This window comes from Idiotropiscis lumnitzeri, chromosome 4 (genome assembly GCF_059441095.1).
Source record: "Idiotropiscis lumnitzeri isolate Australia: NSW breed Sydney's pygmy pipehorse chromosome 4, RoL_Ilum_1.0, whole genome shotgun sequence".
Lineage (NCBI taxonomy): Eukaryota > Metazoa > Chordata > Actinopteri > Syngnathiformes > Syngnathidae > Idiotropiscis > Idiotropiscis lumnitzeri.
Genome location: NC_142394.1, coordinates 28,138,797 through 28,162,828, shown reverse-complemented (window position 1 = coordinate 28,162,828; position 24,032 = coordinate 28,138,797). Strand labels below are relative to the sequence as shown.

The 24,032-nt window shown below is 46.3% G+C and overlaps 2 protein-coding genes across 3 annotated transcripts; both read right to left on the bottom strand.

Moving 5' to 3' along the window:
- Nucleotides 1-1,848: 1,848 nt before the first annotated feature.
- On the bottom strand, nucleotides 1,849-18,997 carry LOC148339001 (uncharacterized). Of its 2 annotated transcripts, XM_088292908.1 has the most exons (31): nucleotides 18,883-18,997; nucleotides 16,221-18,118; nucleotides 15,636-15,697; nucleotides 15,284-15,499; nucleotides 14,743-15,209; nucleotides 14,452-14,672; nucleotides 14,241-14,375; nucleotides 14,046-14,144; nucleotides 13,933-13,967; nucleotides 13,403-13,860; nucleotides 11,704-12,645; nucleotides 11,448-11,635; nucleotides 11,232-11,366; nucleotides 11,113-11,151; nucleotides 10,902-11,027; nucleotides 10,697-10,823; nucleotides 10,448-10,618; nucleotides 8,555-8,757; nucleotides 8,330-8,464; nucleotides 8,223-8,261; nucleotides 7,997-8,137; nucleotides 7,827-7,909; nucleotides 7,700-7,723; nucleotides 7,153-7,624; nucleotides 4,704-6,923; nucleotides 3,481-3,583; nucleotides 3,310-3,408; nucleotides 2,990-3,235; nucleotides 2,495-2,605; nucleotides 2,259-2,380; nucleotides 1,849-2,173 (listed from the first exon to the last, which is right to left on the bottom strand). In XM_088292908.1, the coding sequence occupies exons 2-31, from the start codon at nucleotides 18,000-18,002 to the stop codon at nucleotides 2,111-2,113; spliced, it is 9,264 nt and encodes a 3,087-aa protein (XP_088149034.1). In that variant the 5' UTR covers nucleotides 18,003-18,118; nucleotides 18,883-18,997; the 3' UTR covers nucleotides 1,849-2,110. The 2 variants fall into 2 exon arrangements, with proteins under 2 accessions (XP_088149034.1, XP_088149033.1); XM_088292907.1 differs by having other exon boundaries at nucleotides 16,221-18,982.
- A 711-nt stretch (nucleotides 18,998-19,708) lies between these two features.
- LOC148339000 (type I phosphatidylinositol 4,5-bisphosphate 4-phosphatase-A-like) lies at nucleotides 19,709-22,476 on the bottom strand. The gene is made up of 7 exons (XM_088293850.1): nucleotides 22,179-22,476; nucleotides 21,464-21,633; nucleotides 21,284-21,390; nucleotides 20,826-20,937; nucleotides 20,701-20,753; nucleotides 20,531-20,621; nucleotides 19,709-20,463 (listed from the first exon to the last, which is right to left on the bottom strand). The coding sequence occupies exons 1-7, from the start codon at nucleotides 22,279-22,281 to the stop codon at nucleotides 20,326-20,328; spliced, it is 774 nt and encodes a 257-aa protein (XP_088149976.1). The 5' UTR covers nucleotides 22,282-22,476; the 3' UTR covers nucleotides 19,709-20,325.
- Nucleotides 22,477-24,032: the final 1,556 nt, after the last annotated feature.

Below are 24,032 nucleotides of genomic sequence, written 5' to 3'. Positions count from 1 at the left end.
TATATTTACTATTATTATTATTATTATTATGTTATTATTTATTTTGTTTATTTTGAACTTTTAAAGGTGAAGTATGTAGAAGAAAACAAAGCCCCATTGATGTAAGAGAAGCAGAAATTGACCTGTATCAAATTGTGCTAGAGTAAAGAAACGAGACGACATCGTGATTCTGTTTGTGTAATTCATTGGTTATATGACGATGTATTTCCCCACAACAAAAACTGTACAACTATATATGAATTGAAAGTGTTGACATTGTACAAAATGTTCGTGAATTTAAAAAAAAAAAACCCCAATCTGACATTTTACAGAATATATTTGCGTCGTGCTGATTAGCTAATAGCTGTGATGCTAGCTGAGTCGGACATGTTGTGTAGTGACAGAATTGGAAAAAAACTCACATTTCGACTTCTTGCTTTCTTTGCGACACATTCCAAAGGTAAGACATGGTTTCGTTCAATTTTATACGAATTTATAATCATACCGACACAGTAGGAGAGTATTTTGCCCAAATGTTGAATATTTCCTGAATTTCTGGTGCATTCCGGGGCCCGATCTCAATTATGAGGTGTCCATGACTAATGCCTGACGAAAACAAAACCGCGCGGTTTTAGTGCAAGTTGTTTTGGTTATGCTGCTTATATAGAAATTAAATATTTAATTTATATAGAAATTAAATATTTAATTTATATATAAACATATAGTGACGTATTGTGGTAAGGACGCTGTACTGCAAGTTGCTGAGTCATTGACACTGCTTGTCCGGATCTTTCCACCGGAATCCATTGTACATGTTTATTTTTTATTCTATCCCGTTGTAAGGAATTTGGAATTCCTACACCCCGATTCTTGTAATGCATGTTTACAGGTGATATTGGGTCAAAATGAAATTCTGATGCATTAAACTTGTCTTGAGGATTTAATATCAACAAATGGGAAATACAAAAACTGGTCGCGCGGAAACAGCAGCGCTGGGGCGGACCTCCTTCTCCCGTGGGAGCGGGACCACCCCCGACCCACTACTTATGAGATAATGGGTTATAAATCAGTGCCAGCCCCTTTTTGCTTACTTATGGGTTTAATATTACAGTAATGTCAGTGAAGGATTTTATTATATTAGTGTCATTATACTAAGCATGTACGTGTCTGGTTGTTGATCATTAACATTAGCAGGTTCATATTTACTGCAGGTGTTAAACATGTATCAAATGACCCTAGAAGTACCGTGCACAGTAAGTGCCCGGGACCCTGTGTATTATGAGGGCTACATTTTAGAAGCGCACTTTTCTTGGTTGCATTCATCTTGCGTGCGGGTCCTCACAAGGATAAGAAGCCAAAATATCTGACTTGTACTACTTCCGGAACTTGAAGAAATTATTGGAACAAATTTTTATCATTTTCCTCCTTGAAGATAAAAACAAACACACAATGAGTAAGTTTTGTGAATTAAATTAATTAAATCCTTGACATGCGTGAAGACTCCGATGTAAAGGAGAGAACCCGGTCACTTTTCAAAGTAAAATATTTACAGCCTCCAGTAATAACTAAAACAAAATTACTGCGTGTTTTTTTTTCCTTTCATCAATGAGGCCCGGTCCAAAGTGGCCGGCAGACTGGTACTGTTGGCTGGGGACCACTGCCGTGCACAAACACTGGCAGCACTCTTCACACACTTGGACTAATAGTCAATATAACGCTAACGAGCATTTTCTAGAAATGCGGGAAGAAGCTGAAGTACCAGAAGAAATCTCACACAAACGTGGAAAGAACATGCAAGCTTCACAAAGAGCCCTGATTCAAACCAGAGATCCAACATGCTGCCGTAAAAAAACACTTCCAGACCAGGCAACCTGTTAATTGTGAATGTTTAATAAACAGTTTACATGTCATCTATCTGAATGTACGCAAAAAAAAAAAAAAAACAAACATTGAGAAGAGACCACTGGCTTTGCAGTGCCTTCAACAAACATGAAAACTAAAAAGACTAAAAACTTGAACATGATGGAGCTCTTGAATCAGATTGTGCTATGGAAACTTTGGTTAAAGGTGGAAAGACAAGCTAGAAAGAAGGAAAAAAACAAACAACATTTGACAGTCAGTGGAAAGCGGCTCAATCGGAGATGGAGCCTTGAGTGGTTGCTCTTGAATTCCGTTCACACTTGCGGTAGTATTTCTGCGGAGAAGACAACATGTGAGTTAGAAAAGGGGACATTCGCTAAAAGGCGGCGTGTGTGAACGGGACTTTAAAGGAAGCGCACCTTTACGTTCTCGTAGTGCCTCTTACTGCTGCAGTGCGTCTCTTTGGCCGTGCTCTCGTTCAAGTAAAAAGTAGAGCAGAGTTCGCAGAAATAACCAGATTTTGTCACGATGAACTCCGTACCTGCACACCAATTAACAGGACATTGTCAGGGGAAAAAAAAGTATATATTTTTTTTTTACACAAGGGAAATAAATAAATAAATTAATTAATGAACAAAAAAAGCGCATTTTGTACCGAGAGGGTTGTTGGGTTTGAACGCTGGCAGAACAAAAGCCGGCACGCCGCACGGTGACTCTGAACGTGATCGTTTTGCTGAGGTTGAAATGATCTCCGCCGTGCGTTTGCCTGCAGGAGAACACAATGGTCACATGGTCATTGAAAACAAGCATCCACTTGCACTATTTCACTACAAAAATAATAATAATAATAATCAAACCAAGAAAAATTTCCCCATTATGGGACTAATAAAAGCCATCTTTATCTTTGTTTCTCCCTACCAGGCAGATTTGCCTTATATCACTTGGTGTATTTTGTCCTAAAAACAATGAATTCAATAATGGTAAATTGTTCCTGAGATTTTATTCAAGGGTAGGACTATGCTTATTTTAAAAGAAAAATGGTTTCTACACATCCAGTTTGACATAATGATCGCTCTTTACAAAAAATGGACACATTTCTCTGTTCTATTGGCTGATAGTGGTTTAATTGCGTAAAATAATTTGACTGTACCCAGTTTTTGCTTTGACCCTTGCACAGTCAGCCCAGCAGATGCAGCTTCCTCCTCCTTTGCTTTCTCCACCTCAGTGTTTTCCTGCTCCATTTGCTTTTGCCCCTCCTCCTCATTTCGCTCCTCCAATTCCCTCTCCTCCACCTTGTCCCCCTCGTCTTCCTGCAGGTGGAGGCCCGGCGGCTGAGCAGCGTCGCAGGAGGCCGCTGCTTCCGTCTCGTCCTGGTTCAATCCGGTCGATGTTCTCACTTGGGCGCAACACAGTGGAGCCCTTCATTCCGATTCATATCACTTTGTCAAACCATCAATTTATGAGGCTAACCAGATGCCGATGGGTGTTGCTTCTCAATTTCGCTGCTCAAGACGTCGTCTTCAACGTGTCCCACCTGGTCCAGTGTCACCAAAGTCGCGGTGTCCTCTTCTACACGGAAGAAAAACAAAATGCATCACATCAACTCTTTGTTTTTTTATCCTCCTTAATCTACTACATTACCTGTGTCATCGCTACGTTTAGGTTTAGTAGACTGAGAAGTGCCCACTTCACTTTTCTTGTCGTCGTCTTCATCATCACCAGTCTCATCTAAAGTCATGAGAGTCTGCAAAATGCAACGAGTCACATTTAGCGATCTCAAATTATGCAAGGCAAAAAGGCAATTTGGACTAAAACTGCTTTTACAAACCTGACCTTGGACATCGGGTGGATAAGTCGCCTTATTACCTGCTTTTGTCAAGTAGTTTGCTTTTTCAATATATCCATCCATCCATCATCTGTACCGCTTCTCCTCACTAGGGTCGCGGGGGGTGCTGGAGCCTATCCCAGCTATCTTCGGGCAGTAGGCGGGGGACACCCTGAACTGGTTGCCAGCCAATTGCAGGGCACACACATAGACGAACAACCATCCGCACTCACACTCATACCTAGGGGCAATTTCGAGTGTTCAATCGGCCTGCCATGCATGTTTTTGGAATGTGGGAGGAAACCGGAGTACCCGGAGGAAACCCACGCAAGCACGGGGAGAACATGCAAACTCCACACAGGATGGCCGGAGCCGGGATCGAACCCACGCCCGATGCTGTCTCTCACTATATATATTATAAATTGGACAAAATAACAGCAGGAGCAAATGGATGGAGTGTTTTGGTAACCTCACCTCATCGGAGAAAAAAAACTACATTTAATTTTAAATGAAAGTGAACAAAAGCATTACAACGATATATATGTATTTGACACACCACCGTATTTAGAAAATAAAACATTAACCAGGTTTATTCATTTAATTTTTTTCCAAATTTGGCAGGCCAGATTAAAATGTTTAACGGGCCACATGTGGCCCCTGGGCCATAGTTTGCCCACGCCTGCCTTTGCTATTAAACTTGATTTTGGGTTGCTGTTGTGTCGGTGTTGGTGCGCAACGGTATATCGATTTAGCATTTCTGAGAGGTTCTTTGTACTCGTGATGGGCAAATGAAGCTTCAAGATGTTTCATGAAACAGGTGCCATATTATTTGACTCCTCCAGATGGCATTGTTGGTTTAAAGACAGGTGTTTAAGAAATGGCAAGTAAGTGTGCTATCAGCCCTATGTTGAATAGAGAGTGCCATCTACAGGAGTAAAAAAAAAAAATACAACAATTCACTCATAAAGCATCTTGAAGCTTCATTTTCCCACCACTGCTTTGTACCAAACGCTCGGATCTTAATAAGCACTTGAGTCACCTCGGGGATCAGACAGTCCTCGGAGTGTTCTCCCTCGCTGGCAGGGCGTTGCCCTTTGGCCTCTTCTTGCTCCAGCACAATCTCATCCAAAGTAACCAGAGCGAGCTCGCCCTCAGAGACGTCGCTGTCTGCCGCTCGGAGCTTGCAAGCTTCCTTCGTTACCACTTGGTCCAGTGTGACCAGCTCTTCCTTATCCTCCCATCTACTGGCCCCCCGCCTGCTGGGCCCGCTCCTCTCCTGGCGCCGGCTCGTCTTGCGTTCCTCACTGGCTCGCCCCTTCCGTTCTGCTGGCTTTTTGGCCAAGTCGTCGGAGAAGTGCTCGTCGTCGCTCACTTGGTCCAGGTCGAAGGCGCTCGTCGCAGGCGGCGTGTCGTCGTTGTTCTTAGCATGCGGTTGGGTTTGAGTCGCGTGTGGTTGTGTCCTGGTCTTCATTTGGGAAGGCTCATCTTCCTCATTCACATCAGTCGCTTGTTTGTTTTCACTTTTCGCTGCATCATCTCCCGATTGCTTTTGTTGTTCTTCCGTCTTCACCGGACCACCAACGTCCGTGGCACTCGCCTCTTCTTCGGCCGGCTCTTCCTCCAAAGAATCCACCACATGATACGTTGCTTCCTCTTCATCCTCCAGCTTTACCAGAGACTGGCTGTCCGTCACGTCTTCCTTTGTGTTCTCATCAGACGGCAGATCCTGGCCTGTCTCGTCCTCCACCGAATCAAGGACCTGGAATGTTGCAGCTTCTTCTTCATCAACCTCATCATTTTCTTCAATTTTTATCCTTTTGACCTCTTTCTTAGGTCTTCCTTTTCTTCCTTTACCTCTTGTAGCTGGAGGAACCTTCACCTCGTCCACGAGTTGACAGATGGGCTCTTTTTTAACGATGGCCTCACTCTTCTTAATTGCCATTTTTCCCTCGGAGCTTTCATGTGAAGTTCTCGGCGGATTGGTCCTCCTCGTGGCAGCCTTTTCTTCTTGAGCTCTGTTCTCACGAGCTGCGTCTTTCTTTGGCGGCCTTCCTCTTTTGGCCCTGGTGGCTCTCGTGGTGACGACGGTCGCGTCGTCACCCACAGAGTCTATAACGTGGAACGTGGCCTCCTCATCCTTCGCAGACACTTTGGTGCTTTGCTCTTGTGTCTTTCCTCTGGTGCTGCGCCTCCTACCTGTCGTCGGCGTGCCGCTGGAATGTTCAACTTGTAAAGAATCGACCACGAGGTATTTCTCCGGCTCAGGCGATGTGGCAGTGGACGACTCCTGCTTCGGGGGCGATAAACACGCTTTACGCTTGGGTGCTCTGCTGGAACCAGCACGACTCTTCGATGCTTCTGGGACACTGTGCTCATTCTCAGTGGAAGACGGCTGCTCTTCCACAGAATCAATCACCTGGTACGCTTCTGCTTCTTCCTCCCCTTCTTCCTGTTGTGAGGCCAAAGTGTCGTCTTTGCCTAGCAGGCCACCGGAGGTCTCGACAACTTCTCTGTCGGGGTCAGCTGAGGGCGGTTCCTCGACAGCATCCTTGTTGGTTTGGCAGCACTCCGTCGTCTGCTCTTTGTCGACGTCTTTCTCCTTTACATCCGTCGCCTCACTTTCTCCTCCTTCGTTTTTCTGCTCCTCAACTTGAGGTGTACAAAGTGGTTGCGTCTGATCTTCTTCAACATTTTCAACTTGACTGATGTTATCCTGCGTCTGAGCCGTTTGAAGCTCAGTACTGCCATCTTTAGAGACATCAAGCTCCACGTGGCTGTCTTTGCCCGATGGACCAGGTTTCTGGTCATCACCGACACTATCCAACACTTGGTAACTTTCCTCACAGGCCATGGTCGCCAAATTCTCTTCTTTGCAATCAGTGGGAGACACCATTATTAGACACTCCTGTGGTGAAGCCTTTGATTGTTGATCTTGTTTTTTTACGGCAGACTTTGTAGGGGCCGCAGGCGTGGAGCCAGAAGAGAGGCTCATTCTTGATGAGCTTCTGGTGGTCCTGGTGGAGGCTGACAGGGAGGAGGTGGAGCGTTTTGACTCTCTTGAGACACTCGCTTTGGTCCGTTTGGAAGCAGGCAGTAGATGTTCTTGGGAAGAAGATCTCTTGGACGATGAGGGGGCCTGGCTGGCACTGTCCTCCAGGTCGCCAACTTCATCGACTGTGACAAATTCATCCATGTTGAAGGGTTGCTTGTCAAAAAGAATCGCACTTGGATGAGAGTCATTTTCAAAATCTTCCTGCCTCTGAATGGTGAAGACAGAAGTCAACAATATAGTTTGTCAATCAGCAACAGAAGTCACGAAGCCAGATAAGACTATTCAGAGATTCAAATATCAGTTATCGACCTCCATGACTACGAAAAACCGGTATCAGTATCGGCCCTGAAAAAAGTCTATCACTAATTCAGAGAATTGTTTTTATGGTCAATAAATCACCGTGCAAGGGGAAGTACAATCTAAAGCAAAGACTTACCAATTTATCATCAATTTTCAAAAGGGTTTCCTCTTTAACAGGGAGAGCCTCGTCTTCCTTTTGTACGGCTGTTGTATTGCTCTCGCTAACCTCTGGAACCGCTGGCAGCTCACAGCCACCAGAGGCCGAAGCTGTCAGCGGTGCATCCTCAGCCTTTGCCGAAATGCTCTCTTTGTCCTGAACCTCAGGAACAGCTGCGGTCTCCTCAGCAATCGAACATTCCACTTTCTCGGAGTCATCGTTAGCTGCCGTCTTTTCCCCCTGTTGCCCTGACACGGGTACCTCGGTGGGTTGTCCAGGATGAGCTGATGGAGCGGCGGGAGACGTCGATGGCGCAGTGGCCGCACATGCAGCTGGGGAGGCTATCCATACCGGCGGCGGGATGACCTCAGAAAAGCTGTCCATCCAGAACTCATCAGGATTTAATCTAATCACACTTGTATCCTGAAGACGCTCTTTCAGGCTCTTGACGCTGGAATTAAAACAAAGGCTGCTTGTTATGCTATGACTTGACAATATCATCTGCTCGCTTGTTGGAAATCCTTACCTGAAAAAACCTTTGACTGGAAGCCTGACAAGAAAAGTAAAGATGAGTTTGGGAATATTCGTACAAGACTGTTGAATAAACAAACACTTTCATTAAAATGAAAAAAAAAATTAAATGAGTAAAATACCATGCGTCGTCATTTGATTTAAAATCTTTGGATTTCTCCAACACGAGCGCAACTCCTGCTGCGTCTTCCATCTCGATGCATATCTGCAATGGTGAAATAATCATTCCAATTGAGAAATGACAATCATCAGTAGTACGGATTTACAATCAGAAACTTTGTCATTCTTGTACCCGGTTGGCCAGAGGTAGGAAGTTGACAATATTGGCGTGGGATGAGACCAAATCCAGAACTAAGTATATGGTCTGTTTTTGGATCTGCGAGATCGCCACGCAAAGTAGACGCTCAGCCAGCGACTCCACCTCGCCGACGAACTAAAAAGACACACAGCAAGTAAAGAAACGATCCTGAGGCCCAACGTGCACGCGGGCTACCACGGCTTTCACGATATCGACTCACCGAGTTGCTCAGCCGCATCATCGATGTGTACATGTCCTCCTGTCAAGAGAGCACAAATAACACAGTCAGTTAATGTCAGCAATAGTTGTCTTTGCTAATAATTGTACCTCACTGCGTTGGGCACTCATTTGCTGAAGAACAAAATGCACCGATATCTGGTATTCGCCCATCCACAGCAGATTTTGTAAGTGACTGTGGGCGAAGTGGTAATACAAGTTCCAGTTATCAAAATGCACGAAGGCCTGCAAGCGGGGAGAAAAGAAGGTGTGATGAGCAAAATGCCAAGTAAAGAGCGCAGCGGCGGCGGCGGCGCAAAGCTGCAGTGTCCTCACCCTCCTTTGAAACGGCAGAACGATCACATTGTAGTGCAGTGTCCTAAGGTTGTTCTGGAGTAGATATGGCCACACGAACCGCGCCACATCTTCTTGTGTGTAATATCCTTGAGGGAAGCCTGTCAACATGATCGTCGGCAACCTGTTCGGCTCATTAGGCTTGAATTGGTAAGTGTCGGATGCTTTTTGGAGGGTCACGTACTCTGCAAGAAGCACAGCAGACTGATGAGTCCGGTTGTTACACGGTACAGAACAGTGCTGTTTTCGTCAACAATGACGAAAATATTTCGTTAACGCCCCCTTTTTTTCATGACGATAACAAGCTAAATGTGGCCCTTTGATGATGAAAACTTGACGTGACTTATGTGAATTTTCGTTCTTGAGACGGGACGACATTTTTAGCGTGTGGTCCGTCAGATGTTCAAAATTGATGACATCCCTCCCTATTAGGGCTGCACGATGTGCGGTTTGAACATCGCGATTGCGATGTGCGCATGCGCGATTGTCACATCGCAGGACGTGCAATGTTTTTGTCTTTTTTTTTTTTCATAGAGCACGCAAAATTAGCTTCATAGAAACAGCAAGCTACTTTATGTTCTACAAAGCCTGTCTCGATCACCCGTTCCCTCCTGCCAGTCACTGGCCACTCCCCCACCCGCTCCACTCAGTGCGCTCAGAAAACACAAACAGGCGACATGGAAGAGACGACGGTGGCATTTAGTCCTCAAAAGAAAGTCAACATCCGAAATATGGAATTATTACGACCATAAAAAGGAATATATAACACACAAAAAAACCCTCTGCCGACAGTGCCTCGCCGTTGTTGTTGCAATACGAGGTAATACAACAAACCTGTTCGACCATTTGAATCGCTATTACGAGCCCCCGTATAACCAGTTCAGACTCATTAGTGGGACCCAATGTCTGTGTGATCTATATCTTTGCTGCTGTAACACTTCAAATTTCCCCATTGTGGGACTAATAAAGGACATCTTTATCTTTAAAACCATCTGCTCAAAAAACAATGACAGAAGCCTTATGATAACAAGTCCAAACAGCATCGACAAATCACGAATGCAAGAACTTTTCACGGGACGAAAGCGAAAGTGAAAGCAACTCAATGCCGTCACGAAAGAGGTTTTAAAAAAAAATTATCCGCAGGCTCGACAAAAAGGTGTAAAATGCCGTGGCGCACGTATTTCTATCAAGTGTCCATCCTAGGGCTGTTTGATAAACAAAGCAAAGTCTTCCCAAACAGAGCTAATTGAGTCATCAGGGGATTTATTTTCTAGTTTCAATATCGCAATGTACATCACAGCCACCCCAACAATCGCAATGTCATTTTTTTCCAATATCGTGCAGTCCTATTTCACACACCATGACACGCTTTTCTTTGACGCTAGGCTACTCCGTTCTGATTACAGCAAGCTGTTACAATTAGAGAAGACATACTACAAGTTTATGTTGTTTACTTATATTGCTTTGAGTGAAATAATGCAGAATAAAATGTTTTGGTTCTCGGCTTATTTTGGAGCAATGAGCATTGATTCCACTGTTTCTACTTTGTTTGTAATGCATTATCCTTACTAGTCGATCAGAATGTCTTTGCTATTGGCTAAAACCGTTGTATGCCTATTTTTAACGAAACTAAACTAAAACCTGTTTGAGTTTCCGTCGACTAAATTGACCAAAACTAGACAAAAACGTTTGAGTTTTCGTCAACTAAAACTAGCCCAAAGCTTTTTTGAGTTTTTGTCGAATAAAACTGAAACTATCACAAATAGGAATGACTAAATGTGACAAAGCCTAATGAGCATTTTCGTCCAAAAGACAAAATCTAAAATGCCTGCCAAAAACATCACGGGAACAGAAGAGAAGGAGCGTCGCACTTACCTGGAATGATGAACCAGGGGGAGAGGGTTGAAAACAGGTAGGGTTTTTTCCTCAAGCATATGAAAAATGGAGAATAAGTGCCTTGCGGAATGCCGTATTGAACAGTCTGCACGGAAGCCCCACGAAACGCCACACTGGGAACCGGCATGGCGTTCTCAGGATCTCTTGGTTCTGTGGAGAAACGTACACAATCTATCTTTTGGTTCTCGTTTTATATTTTGATGTCAGCCGGCGGCCTCAAAAGCTTACTTGGTGACGGCTCATCAATATTAGGCTGGCCCAATCGGCAGAGATTATATCTAGGACACCGAAAGTGAAGGGAGTACCAAACGCCCAAGCGATCCGCATCATAACTGGATTGGAATTCGACAAAGAGCTGCAACAAATAGGTCAAATGCCAACAACTTTCACATCGACCGTTGACTCACGAAGCCAGAGTTCCGACACGACTAACCTTGTTAAGAAGCGGCATGAAGTTTGCGACGCCGCCGATTTTTCTCAGAGCTTTCCGGAGGCTGGTCCTCTCTTTTGCCCCAATGCATTTGATGAATATGGTTCTCGGGGCGTGGTCTTGGACCCGCTGTGCGCACAAATTGATTAGGGCAAAATAGGTGTTTACAAACCAAATGTATCACATCGCATTTAGCCATCATTGATTTACTTACACAATTCATCATCTGCATCAGCGACTCATAGAAGTGAACCTGGAACACACACAACACATCAGGTTAAAATTTCGTGAAGTCACCAACATTGTGCATTGTTGTTTTCGCTTTATACCGACCGGCCACATGGGGATGTTTGCCGACAAGACAAATACTTTAATTTGCCCCCCATAGCCTTTGAGAACGAAGGCTCGGCTTTTTGCGGCTTCCATGGCAGCGTATGCACACTCAGAGTCCTTCAAATGGACAAAGGCCTGAAAGGCAAGGATGTTTTCTTATTAACTTCTCAAGAGACAACTTTCAAGCCTGGATCTGTGGAGGAAAATGGTGCCTACTGATCTGATTTGAGGAAAAACGTAGATGTTGTCATCAAAATCCCCAAGTCCAAAAGGCTTGAATAGATCAAGGACAGCTTGCTCAGTGTATCCGCGCCCTATGGGGGGCAGGTTGGTGATATACAGCTGCATCAAATTCTGCCGCTGTCTTGCGCTTCTGAGGAAATAGGCTTTGGCTTTGATGTAACCTGCAACAGACAAATTGGCATGTTAGTACCACCCATGGGTGAGTTGACGACAAAATGTTGGGGCTTACGGATTCTGCCTGGAAGCAGATTGTCTTTCATCCTCTCTCCAATGGTCAACGTTTGATCTGCGTGGGAGCCGTATGAGGGTACCACATCCTTTGTCACTGCTTTGCGGGATTGCCTCATGGGCGTCGCATTCGTCTTTGCTGGTGCATTGCAGCCATGCCGATGCATCGCATGCTCCTTCCCTGCAGGGTGGGATTCGCACGAGGCCGCTGTAAACTCCTTCACCGCTGTGACGGCGCCAAGCGGGGGCGTCGCCGCCTTCTGTGCGGATGCCGCATTATCCTTTGCTGCTGCATCGGTTTCAAGCGAGGACGCTGGATCTTTCGTCACTGCTGCGATGGAGCTGGCCTGGGGCGTTGTGTCCTTTTTTACAGAGCCACATGGGGGCGCCACTTTGTCCTTCACCAATCCATCAGAATCACATGAGGTTGCCGGATCTTTCTTTGCAGAGATGTTGGAGGCGCCTTGGGGCACCGCTTCCTTTCTGACTGTTCCGTTGGAACCACATGGGTGCGCCACTTTGTCCTTCACCGATGAATCGGATTCAGGTTCTTTCTTCGCTGAGGTGTTGGAGGCGTCTTGGAGCATCACATCCTTTTTTACTGTTGCTTCAGAACCACATGGGGGCGCCACTTTGTCCTTCACCGATGCATCGGATTCACATGAGGTCTCCGGTTCCTTCTTCACTGGCTCGTTGGAAGCGCACGAGGGCGCCACGTCCTCCGTCGCCGCTCGGTCAGAGTTGTGTGTTACTGCTGCGTCGAAGCCGCGTGGGGTTGCGGCATCTTCCTTAACAGCTGCCACAGCATTGCGTGAGGAACCGGCATCTGCCTTCAATGATCCTTCAGAGCTACGTTGGGACGCGGATTTCTCCACCAGTGCTGCTTCCGAGATGGTGTGGGGCACGGAATCCTCCACCGCAGCTGCATCGGCTATTGTCTTACCTGGCATCACCAGGGAAACACAATTCAGAGGATAACAGCTCTGGTGCAAATGTACAAATAGTTTGTTATTGTAGCATATTTAAATATCTGAGCTTTGAGTATTTATTTTTCTTACTTTCTACTTTTACTCCTTCCATTTGGAAAGAGATAGTGGATATGAAGAAAGTCTACACAGCCCTGCTCAAATATCTTTTTGGGGATGTAAAACAGGGCTGCTAAGGCAAATTCAATTCACAAGTTTGTAAGCCCAAATTCACAATATAACAGTTGCAACCTGTACATAAATGACGTGCATCTCTTTTTAGGAGTTGCAACTGTTGCCTTTTTTCCACTATCGTGATTGCACGACATTACCACATGAGTTTTTTTAAGAATGTTATTACATTTTGCGCTGTGAGACTATTTACAATCATAAAAACCCATTCATTGTGCTAACATTTTTTTCAGACCTTGAATGATTGAAGACATTGAACTCGATTCAATGCCTTTAAAGTTTTTTTTACGGATCCGCAGGAACCAAATAAAAATGACAAAGATTAATTTCCCACAACTGATTTGAACTAAAACCTGTGCAATCTAATTAATCAATCACATTTAAACTGTTCAGTGCCACCATTTAATGTGCCTTTGATATACCCAAACAAAGCTCAACCTGATTATAGGCATTAAGTCAAACGCTGTTGAAATATCGCTCGAGATCTTGCGGTCTTACTCCGTGTGAAAAAAAATGGGACAACAACATTACGGAGTAACAAACCTTGTTGCAGGACGGCTCTGCTTTCAGGGTCCCGTGGCTGTTGGGCAGGTGAGTTGCTTGGAGCAGGCCCTGCACCTGCGATGGATTCCACTTGAGGCCCGATCGTCTCGCTCAAGCATGCCGTCGGCAGCTTGTCTCCAGCCACTGCTCGCTGCGCAGGTTCGGACATCTTTTCTGGTTCTGTTGTCTTCGCTACCACACTGTGCTGCTTGTTTGTGGAGTCGCTCTTCTTCACAACGGCAGCGTTTGCTGGATTCACTTTGCTTGTTGGAGCTTTTTGTTCTTTTCTGATGACCTTGTTGGTGTGTTTTATCTTTTCGCCCTTCACTGGAACTTTCTTCGCCGTCTTGGTGATCTGCTTGCTGGGGACGTTCTTCACTTGGTCCTGAGCACAAGGCGTGGCGGAGGTACTTTTTGATGTTTGCGTCTTAGAGGCTTTGGATGACCCAGGTGGATTTCTAAGAAAATATGATTGTGATGTTATGAGTTTACTTGACACGATCACACAAAGAGAAAGCAATGCTTCTTACTTCTGAGGATTGATCTTCTGCACCTTGGGGACACTCTGTTACAGCCGAACACAAACTCACTTTAGATTTATCTACAGAGGAGTACATTGCAAATACAATATCAACACGCCTACCTGGTCTGCTATAATTGAAACGTGATTTCCTTTAATTTTGAGGTTGCTTGTGTTCCTCAGTTTCTCTGCGTCTTCCTTTTTCTCAAAACACACAATCGCCTGGGCAAACACACGCGCGCACACACACACGCACGCAATGAACACAGTTGGGACGCCAGCACTGAACAAAGGCAGAAATACAACAAAGTACGCTACCTGCCCTTTGGAGCGAAACACGACGACTGATTTGGTTTTTCCATACTGCTCGGCAGAAGCCACAATGTCGTCGTAGGTGAGAGAATGGGGAATCATTGCCAGCGTCACAATGGTTGGGACGGAAGCTTTGACAGACTGGGCAAAGCCAAAGAGGACAATGTGACTATGAAACAAGTCAGAAACAAGACCGGACTTTCATTCAATGGCGAACCTTGGCCTTTTCAGAGGAAGTTTTCTGCTGACCAGAGGTGGTTTTGGCTACAACTGGCTTTTTGCTGCCTGCAGAGGAGGAGGCTGTGGATGTCGCGGCGGCGGCACCTTTGGAAGAGGTTGAAGCAGTCGATTTCATCTTGGCCAATTCCACCAACAAGGCAGGGGCCAGAGTTTTGACCATAGTCTCAACGTCAGACTGATTCGATAGAGATTGGACAGCTGGACAGATGACAAAGTGGTTAATTCACATGAGCTTTGCGGCATTGCGTGTCAGTCGAGGATTTCAGACCTGATGATTCCAGAAGTTTCCTTGCAAGTTTCTCTGCCTGATGGCTCTTCCGGGTGTTGCCGCTCGCTTCACGGCTACTTCTAGGGGGCAACCGTTTCTCATGGATTCTCTTCGGAGATGAGTACCTATGCTGGCTTCGTTGTGACGTGGACCGGCGGCGTGACGTGGACCGGCGGCGCGACGTGGACCGGCGGCGCGACGTGGACCGGCGGCGCGACGTGGACCGATGGCGCGACGTGGACCGATGGCGCGACGTGGACCGACGGCGCGACGTGGACCGGCGGCGCGACGTGGACCGATGGCGCGACGTGGACCGGCGGCGCGACGTGGACCTCCTCCGCGACGTGGACCTCCGCCTCTCGTGACTCCTCAACGGCAAGTCCTGGCTTCGACGCGAAGTTCGCCTTTCTTTGCTTCTCGAGCGCGAGCGGCGGTAATCGGGCGAGCTTGTGGAGTAAGAACGAGACCTGGAACATTTACAGTGACAATTTCAAGCCTGATAAAATCCAGTCGGGCAAGTAGGTTGAAAAGGCCACAGCACCTGCGTTTGTATCGGGAGCCGTGAGGCGAGCGGGATCGAGTCCTCTTCCTTGTCCTCTTCTCTCTCTGAGCATCCGGGCTGCGGCGGGAACGGTGAGGGCTCGAGTGGGAGGATGAGCCATGGGATTTCTTCGTCTGAGACTGTGGGGTGGACGCTGGCTTCCTTTGTTCTTCATCTTCACGGACATACACCACTTCTCCATCCCATTTTGGATATCTAAGTGGTACAATCAAATATCTCTATTCAGTATACGAGACTACAACAACGCCAACCACGTCTCAACAAGAAAATGATTGTCTTTTGTTGTAGACAAGTTTTGGGGGGGGGGGGCGGGGGGACAAAGAACACTAACTTGTTGCGAAGGACTTTGCAGCTCTCAAGGTGAAGGTTGGAGTTCTGGTGAAGGATCCAGTCCTGGCAGGCAAAACAGAGCACTTAATGGAAAGGGCAGTCAGCACAATGTCATTAAAACCAATGTTCTAAGATCCACAATCACAGCAGCCGCAGGACTTTGGATATTCCTCAGGATTCAGAAAAACAGATACACTAGAAGTACGTGTTTCCTTGCCGAAGCACAAAAAGTCCAATCACTCCAAGTAGCCCCAAAGATGCGATTTTTACAAATAAATGTCCATGTTGACTTGGTTCAGCTACGCCTGCAGGTCACGCCGGAATCAGGAAAAATGGCCCGGGAGAAGAAGTAGGAAAAAAAAAAAAGGTTTGTAAAAGGCTTCTTTCTTCATCATCGCTGCTGGTTTCTTCTGTTGACGTTCAAACGCTGACAGATGATTGGCCAACATGAAACATGAACTGGTCCATCAAACAAAATACATGTGACAAAGTGTAACAGCATAGCAGTGTTACGTACAAAGTGTGACAGAAAGGGAGAAATGGGCATCGCGAGCGAGACAGAACAAGAGAAGGGAGGGGCACTCACCTTCATCAAGACGCACACTTTGTTACACAGAGAACACTTGTGTGGAAAGACTCTGGGCGTGGTCGCCGCATAGTCCAGCATCATGGCTGCCGTCGGCAAACCCGTGGAGACCGACACCTGCGGCGGCGGCTGTTGCGGGAGACATACGGCGCCAGCGCCCGGACCCGGTCGGAACGTCGGAATTGGCAGCCTGCTCAAGAGGCTGGGGATGGGGCAACAGGCGTGGACGGGTTCGACCTGCTGCCTCGCGGTGAAATCCGGCTGCCACGTCGCCTGCGCCAACGGGGGCTGTGGCGGCGTTGCCTTCTTTTTAGCTGGCTGCGGCGGCTTGGCCTGGACCTCGGGCACCGGCTGCTGCTTCTTGATTTCCACCGACTTGAGCGCGGAAACCCGCTTTTGTGGCTGTTCTTTCTTGGCAGTCGACTGCTGCGCAGGCATGTTTGTTTTTTTGGATTGACTCGCAACGGCTGGAGCTCGACTTTCATGCTGGTCACGACTGCTACTGCTGGCATCACCTCCTCCAAGGAGTAGGAGGTCAGGTCTGCTAGGATGTGCACGAACCAAAGCAGGTGATGGTTGTGGTTTTAAAATGGGTTTTGGCTCATCCTGTAGTTTTTCAAAAGGAGCAGGTTTGGGCGCTTGAGATTTGATGATACGAGCATCCGTGTCTTTCGCCGGCAAAGTGAAAGGGGGAAACGTTGACTGTACGCTAGTCGGCGCTGGTTTGACCGGGTTGTGACTTTTAGGAGGGGTAGGTTTTAGGATGGAACTTAAGAGAGAGCTGACACTTTCCTTCTGATCCCGGGGAGAAGGTGCCAGGCTAGCGTTTCTTCCCGCCTGCTGCGCCAGCTCTTGTCCGTAACTTCTTCTGTCCAAATTGTCCATTGTCAGCAAATTGTCACCCTCAGCTAATTTAGCTCCTCTCTCAACGTCCTCCTCCAACCTGCCAGCGTATTTGCTTGTATGTCCATAGTCAATGACTTTACTAGACTGGAGAAGAGGAGACGGCGCATCCTCTCGTTCCATCCCCACCAGTCCAGGACCTCTCCAACTGTCTCCACTAGCAGGGCCGCCTCGAGCGCGAGGTGGTTCGGCAAACGGCTCGGGACGATCTGCACCAGAGGCCTTCTTGGACTTTTGAATGCGGATTTGGCGCAAGATGAAGGGCAAATTGGCAGGGGTGATCTGGTCTTCGGGGTAAGCGATAAGATGTTCCAAATCATCCTTTTCAAGTCCAAAGTGCACGAGGATGTTGGCGGCCGTCTCCGACGTATATCTGGGTTGAGCGGGATCAGAAGATTGGGCCACATCGGGCTCGCCATAATCTCGAATCGGAACGGAGCGGAGGTCGCGATCCTCTTTACCGGAGGCAGTAAACAAGGAACGACCCGCTGATGTTGATGGTTGATAATAAGCGGAGGAGGAGGAGGAGGAGGCGTCACCAGCAGATCTGCCATAATTTGACAAGCGATTGAGAGAGCTGCTGCTACCGTCAAATTGTCTGCTGATGTTTTGGAAAGAGCTGGCAGCAGTACTCGGGGACAGAAACTCTTGCCTGCGAGCATCTTGATCCAAACCCAGGATGTCATCATTGGCCTTGGCTCCTTGCTTGGGCTGAAAATTGCGCATAATGGAAGGAATCGCCTGGCTGTCAGAAGTCTGTGGTCGACCTGTGGAAGAGCTGAGGCTTGGTCCAAGTCCGACAAGAGAAGACGCCCTATGAGGGTTGCTCTCTGCCTGCCTTCTTTGGGGCGCATAAGGGTTGTACAGAGGATGGGACATGGCTGCCTGTGGGGGAACAATCAGGAACGGGCTCCTGGCCAGTCCGCCAAACAGGGGACCGTTTGGTGGGGGCTGGAGCAGGAGAAGCAGTACAATGCTTCGATGGCAACTCAAAGCTGGAAAAGGTTACAAAAACAAAATGAGGTTATTGCAGGGAAGTGGACCGCCGCTCACTGGACAGGAACGCTTCCTCTGGAAAGTGGGGGAACATCTCGTCTCAGCTCGTCCACTCTGCTTTTCCTTTCGAATAACAGTCGTGTGGTCGTGCTCACTTCCTGCTTGTGACTCGCAAAAAATTACACACAGGTAAGGTCGCACCAGCATCAATGACACGCAAATCCTAACAAGATTTATTGAGTCTTTAATGCATATCGAACAATAACCACGCAATGTGACAACATGTCTTGCAGGATAAATCCAGTCACTTTTTTGTTGTGTTATTCCTACCGTAATATCAGGCATACATCTTAAAAATCATACCAAATGGTCCAGTTTTTACACGAAAATAACGGTCGTGTTTGAAGTAGATCAAAGTGCGTTTATGTCCGTGTAGTAAAGCATTGCGACGTTAAAAGGCCGCGCATGTGCTACACGCCCAGTCCAGTCGATGGATTTGGGCTTATAGCATTAGTGCATCCGAACAAAACACACGACACAAACTTTTACCATTTGGTTAAAAAGGACAGAAAACAATTTTACAGTGCTTTCAGTCAATTTGCTTTAGAGGAAAAGGAGAAAAGAAACGGCCACCATGCCCGCTTGTTGACACAACAGCAGGCCTTTAAGCTCCCGACGACACAACTGGATGACTGTCCAGACAACACAACACAAAAACAATTCTGGTAGTGGTCAAGGAAAATGTTTGTGGGTGCGTGTTTACCTTTTTTTAACAGAAGTAAATGCGAAGGATCGTGTCCTTCGCCGCGACGTTGCTAGCGAGAATTGCTAGCTTGGCGTGACGTCACTGGTAGCGGAAGAACACGGCATCTTTCCGGCTTGAAATCGGGAAAGTAAAATCGGATTTGATGTGATATATTGTAATACCTTGTCAAGTTTATGAACAGTTTTAAGATACACGAGTCCATCATTGAATATTGTTTGAAAAACAAAACACAAAAAATTAGAATGCCCCCCGATGATAGCACTGGATAAGTTCAAATCACGCAAAAGATTGTGTTTTGTTGCATTTGTTTACCGTGATCTCACCAGAAGCGCAAGGCTGCACACTCGCAAAATAAAAACAAAGAACGAGGAAAAACAAGTCCATCCATCCATTATCTGAGCCGCTTCTTCTCACAAGGGTAGCGATCATGTTGGGTGTCTTTCCCAGCTATCTTCAGCTACACCGGTTGCTAGGCAACAACCATTCACACTCAAAATTCCACCAATCACACACCAATCACACAATTTGGAGTGTTCAATCAACCAACCATGCGTGTTTTTGGAATGTGGGATGAAACTCGAGTACCCGTAGAAAACCCATGCAGGCACCTGGAGAACACGCAAAACCAACACCCAAAGGCCAGAGCCGGATTCAAACCCAGCACCTCTGAACGGTGAGGCAGACGTGCTAACCAGTCACCCACCGTGCCGCGAAAAAAAAAATCAGTTTATCATAATCCATATAAAACAGTGTAACACCTGATAGTCTCAAAAGCCGCTTGCTTGCATGAGTCAGAATGTTGCCACTCTAAGGAAAAACGGTGCACTGCAAAAAAGGCCAAATTGCCTTTTATTATTTTCTTTAAAACAACACTTGGTCTTTCACATTAACAGGCACTGAGCAATGTACTTTGACTGTACAGTCGTTTTCCCACATTACCATCCCATGTCGAGACGGTAAGACCTGAATGCCACTTTACTTACTGAGTGCAACAACATTTGTGTTTGTATTATTATTTTTGCCTGACAATATAAAATGACAATCAGAACAAATCCACAGGAGATGAGCCCGGTACAGTGCAACATGATTGTGTCGGCAGTGCTCATTTTGAATCAGAATGACGATGTAACATGAATACAGTAACTAAAATCTATTCACACATAACCGCATTATTTTGTGCTTTGTTTTTTGTAATGCCCTAAAATGCCACCCGAACTCATGCTCCTCCTAAGGCGCCATATGAGCAGAGGAGTAGCTTAAACTACGAATAGGTAATAGTCGATTATAAACATCCATTAATTTCAAAATTTACCATGATTAGCACCGAGCTTGGTCCCTAACCCCCGCAAATAGCAAGGGATCACTGTATTGCTAAGAAATGAACACATGGCACGTGTTAAAAAAATACAGTCAGTTATGTGGCACGCTATGACTCCTACATCACGTTGGAATGGGCTGGCTAATTTTCAGACAGCTCCAGTAGACGGTCCTCGCCAAGGCAAAGGCGGCCATGAAGGTGAGCAGCACCCACGCGGCGTAGATCCCTTTGGAGTCCCGAGCAGGCCGCCACGTTCCCACCTTGATGCAAACATGAAGGTTACGTTTGTCCCGGCGATGCATTCGTGTCGCCTCGGTCAATACTCACCATCAGTCCGGCGGTGGAGGCGGCCACCACGGCGAAGACCATGAAACACAGCAGGCTCCTTCTCCTCGGGTACCGCCGCCCAACGGAGGAGCTGAAAGAACACCAAAGCAAATGCAGACGTCACGTCCTGTCGAGGAGTTTTTGATGCAGAGCGGCAAAGAAGCGCTTACACTTTACGGCAGTGTGGACATCTGGACAAGGTCCTGTCAGAAAAATCTGTCCACTGGGAGAGAAACAGAAGGAGAGTCGGTCGAGTGAGAGAATACGGAGGACGGCTGAGATGCAAGTGTCGTACCAGGAAGGTATTGGAGCAATGGCCGCAGATGACTCGGACGCCAACGGGCGGGTGTTGCAGTTCGGGACTTTCCCTGCCGACGTGAACTGGGCCCAGATTGATGATGCGTTTACTAAGAGGAAGCCCACAAAAACTTTTTCAGAAATTTAATTTAAGCCCCTCAAATGAAACATAACATGGATGCACTGCAAAAACTGGTCTTGAAAACAAGGGGGGAGGGTAACAAAATTAGGAATATATAACTTAATGTAAACAAAATGATCTGCCAATGGGACAGGAAAATTGGAGTTGGCAACATTTCAAAAATATAGTATTTGGTAGCCTCAAAACACCTGCCGACGTCTTTAAACTACTTGACAGAAATAGGACCAAACAAGAGAAGATCAAGCGACCAAACGAAATAATTTGGGAGTTATTAAGAGTTTCGTTTTGACAGTGTCAAGAATGTGTGAGCCAACCAATACGGTCGTGGACACGCAATCTTCTGCGACGTGACTTTGCAGATGAGCAGACAGCTACACGGACATCGGACGTACTTCTTCCCAGCCGGAGCGTTCTTGATGGGCTGCAGAAAGGGAGGAGAAAGAGCAATGTTTCAAACTCTGGGAAGCGCACAATAGGTGGTGAGTGACACTCACAGTCGCTTCATTGCAAACGCCGCACTTGACCACATGCTGGTGCGTCTTGCCTTCCACGCAAATGGATCGCTGACAAACGCGGCAGCTGATGACTGGAGCGTTGCCGCCACTGCTGCTGTCAGGGCTGCTGCGCGGTGAGTAGGGCGGCGGGGGTTCATCAAGCACCAAACCTAAAAGGGAAGGATGTTTTTAATTCACGTTTCCACCCATTTGACTTGTCACCGATGCCTTCATTGGCATTTTGTCCACGTGGGGTCGCCATCCTCACGTTCTACAGTACTCAAAGTCTGTGTTCATTGACGTGTGCCTTCGCCAATGCATTCATTGCAAAGTCCGAAATGGCGAAAAATCGACGATTCAATCTTATGTACGATTTCAAAGTCCACAGTACAATAAGACCGCACAAAATGAACAGTGATACGGCGAAGGGACGAAATTAGTTTCCACGCCAATCGTCCTTACAGATTGATGTGTATACTCTTGTAATATGAAAGAACATTACAAGTGTGAGCATACTTGGTATCAATGTTTCTTACAATATGACCACCAAGATATCAAGTGGAAAACCTTCAACCCGTGACCACCAACCATTATGCGTCGCTCTTCAAAAGAAATGAAAAAGAAAAAATCACTTGAGCTTAAGCGAATTTAATGAATAATATTTAGAGGGTCGCGTTTGTCCTCATATATGAAATTTAAGACAATTCTGACGTACTTTGGGCTTCTGCGAAAAGTCCGTACGAACTTCTGTTGAACGAACTGTCGTTTGTCCCGTCGTCGAGCCCGGACAGCAGCGGTGACCGCTCCCCGTCCTCCATCACTGCCAGCGGGCCTCTCGTAGTCCCACAACCCGTAAGAAGGAGCCGAACGACAGCGGCGACAATTAAGCGGCTCGCTCGTGCAACTTTTTGCGAGATTTTAAAGCCGCAACTTTGGATGTTGACACTGTGCAATGAGACGACGGAAGGCGGAAGTGAAACGCCGTAAACACGAGTCACTTGACAGTGGTGTTTGATGGATAGTGCGCTCGGCCAATGGGAGAACTCAGAGGGAGTAGGCGGGCTCAACTGCACAGTAGTGGTCACGTGATTGGATGTTGACAAAGACGGAAGCGCAGTGTACCAAAATGCATAGAAAGTGTTCGGTCTCAAGATTGGCAATGAATAATGATGTTAAAAAGCAATTGTGTGGAAATTGGTGGTGCGGCGATGATATTGTTGAGAGCATTGTGACAGGTGTCGGTGCTGTGTCACTTTGTTGCTCGATACGGACGCCTGCTGGATCTTACGCGTCATTGGATTGCAGGCAGGACACAAAATTATTATGTTTTTATTGTAATTGTGTGATAACAGTAATTACCAGAGAACTGTATTTTCTAAGTTCAACTATTTAACGAGAAATGTCAAAACACAGCCGAGGGGCCTTTTTTAAATCCCTGTCTTAATCTAAGTTTCAAATGTATTTGCAGTATGCAGTCAATTAAAAATGTAAACATGTTTCATCATTTAAAAATCAGATTGAAAGTGTCATGACTGCGAATGTTATGTTGCCTGTGTATCGAAGGCCTGGAGTTTTTAAAATTAATATGAATTTCTGCTTGATTTGAATACATAGCTCGTTTTTACTTCTATTTGAATAAAGTTTTGCATTGTTATAGTAGTCGAGCGAAACATGAATTTTTTTTTCAGCAGCTAGTTCTCCAGCTTTGCGAAACACTCAGGCAGTTTTTGATCACGTGATCGACATTTGCATGTTCGCCATGTTAGAGGTGCTTATCGGACGTATAGATTCTTAAAACCGGTATATGTCTCTTAGTCATTTTTGTTTGTTCATTTTTCTCAATTATCACAATCAGCTAATATCAGCAATGTTATTAATTTTCGAGTCTCGTCAAATGTGCTAAAAGGACAAAAAAAAAAAGACACTTGGGGTGCACTACATAATTCTATACAACCACAATCTCTAAACAATTCAGAGCCCATTTACACATGGTCACTTGTGAGTAAAATCACCAAAATATTAAATCAGAAGTGCCTTTTATTTAGACGGTGACAGCATTTTGGGCGCCATTTGAAAGTCTTTTCCAGATTGGAAAAGTTACCCGGCCCAAAATTCCAAACTCTGCTCAGATTTGCTCACGTCACATACATGTGGCAGTCCAGTGAAGTAAACAAACACGTCTGACAATATCCGTCCGTCGGCCTTTCAAGCTGCTCCATCTGCTTTAATAACCCAATAGATGTTCCAACTTTTTTTTTTTGCTGATAGCTACCATTTTGGATGCATAGAATACAGATCAGAGACCAAGGGTGATTTAATGCATGCGCACTAAAACATGGCGGCGTTACATCACAGCCACCTGGCATGCTTACAAAACAGAATTCCACACCTTTGTGTCACCGTATGCGCGCATATTTTCTCAGCTATACGCTCGTCTTAACGCAAAATAAAAAGATTTGAGCCGCCACTTTTGCATCTTCTGTTCAGATTGTCCTGTCGCCTCCAACACCTCCGACCATCTAACTGTGCAAAAACAAGTGAAAAGAAAACCAGAGACTGGAAGACAAAC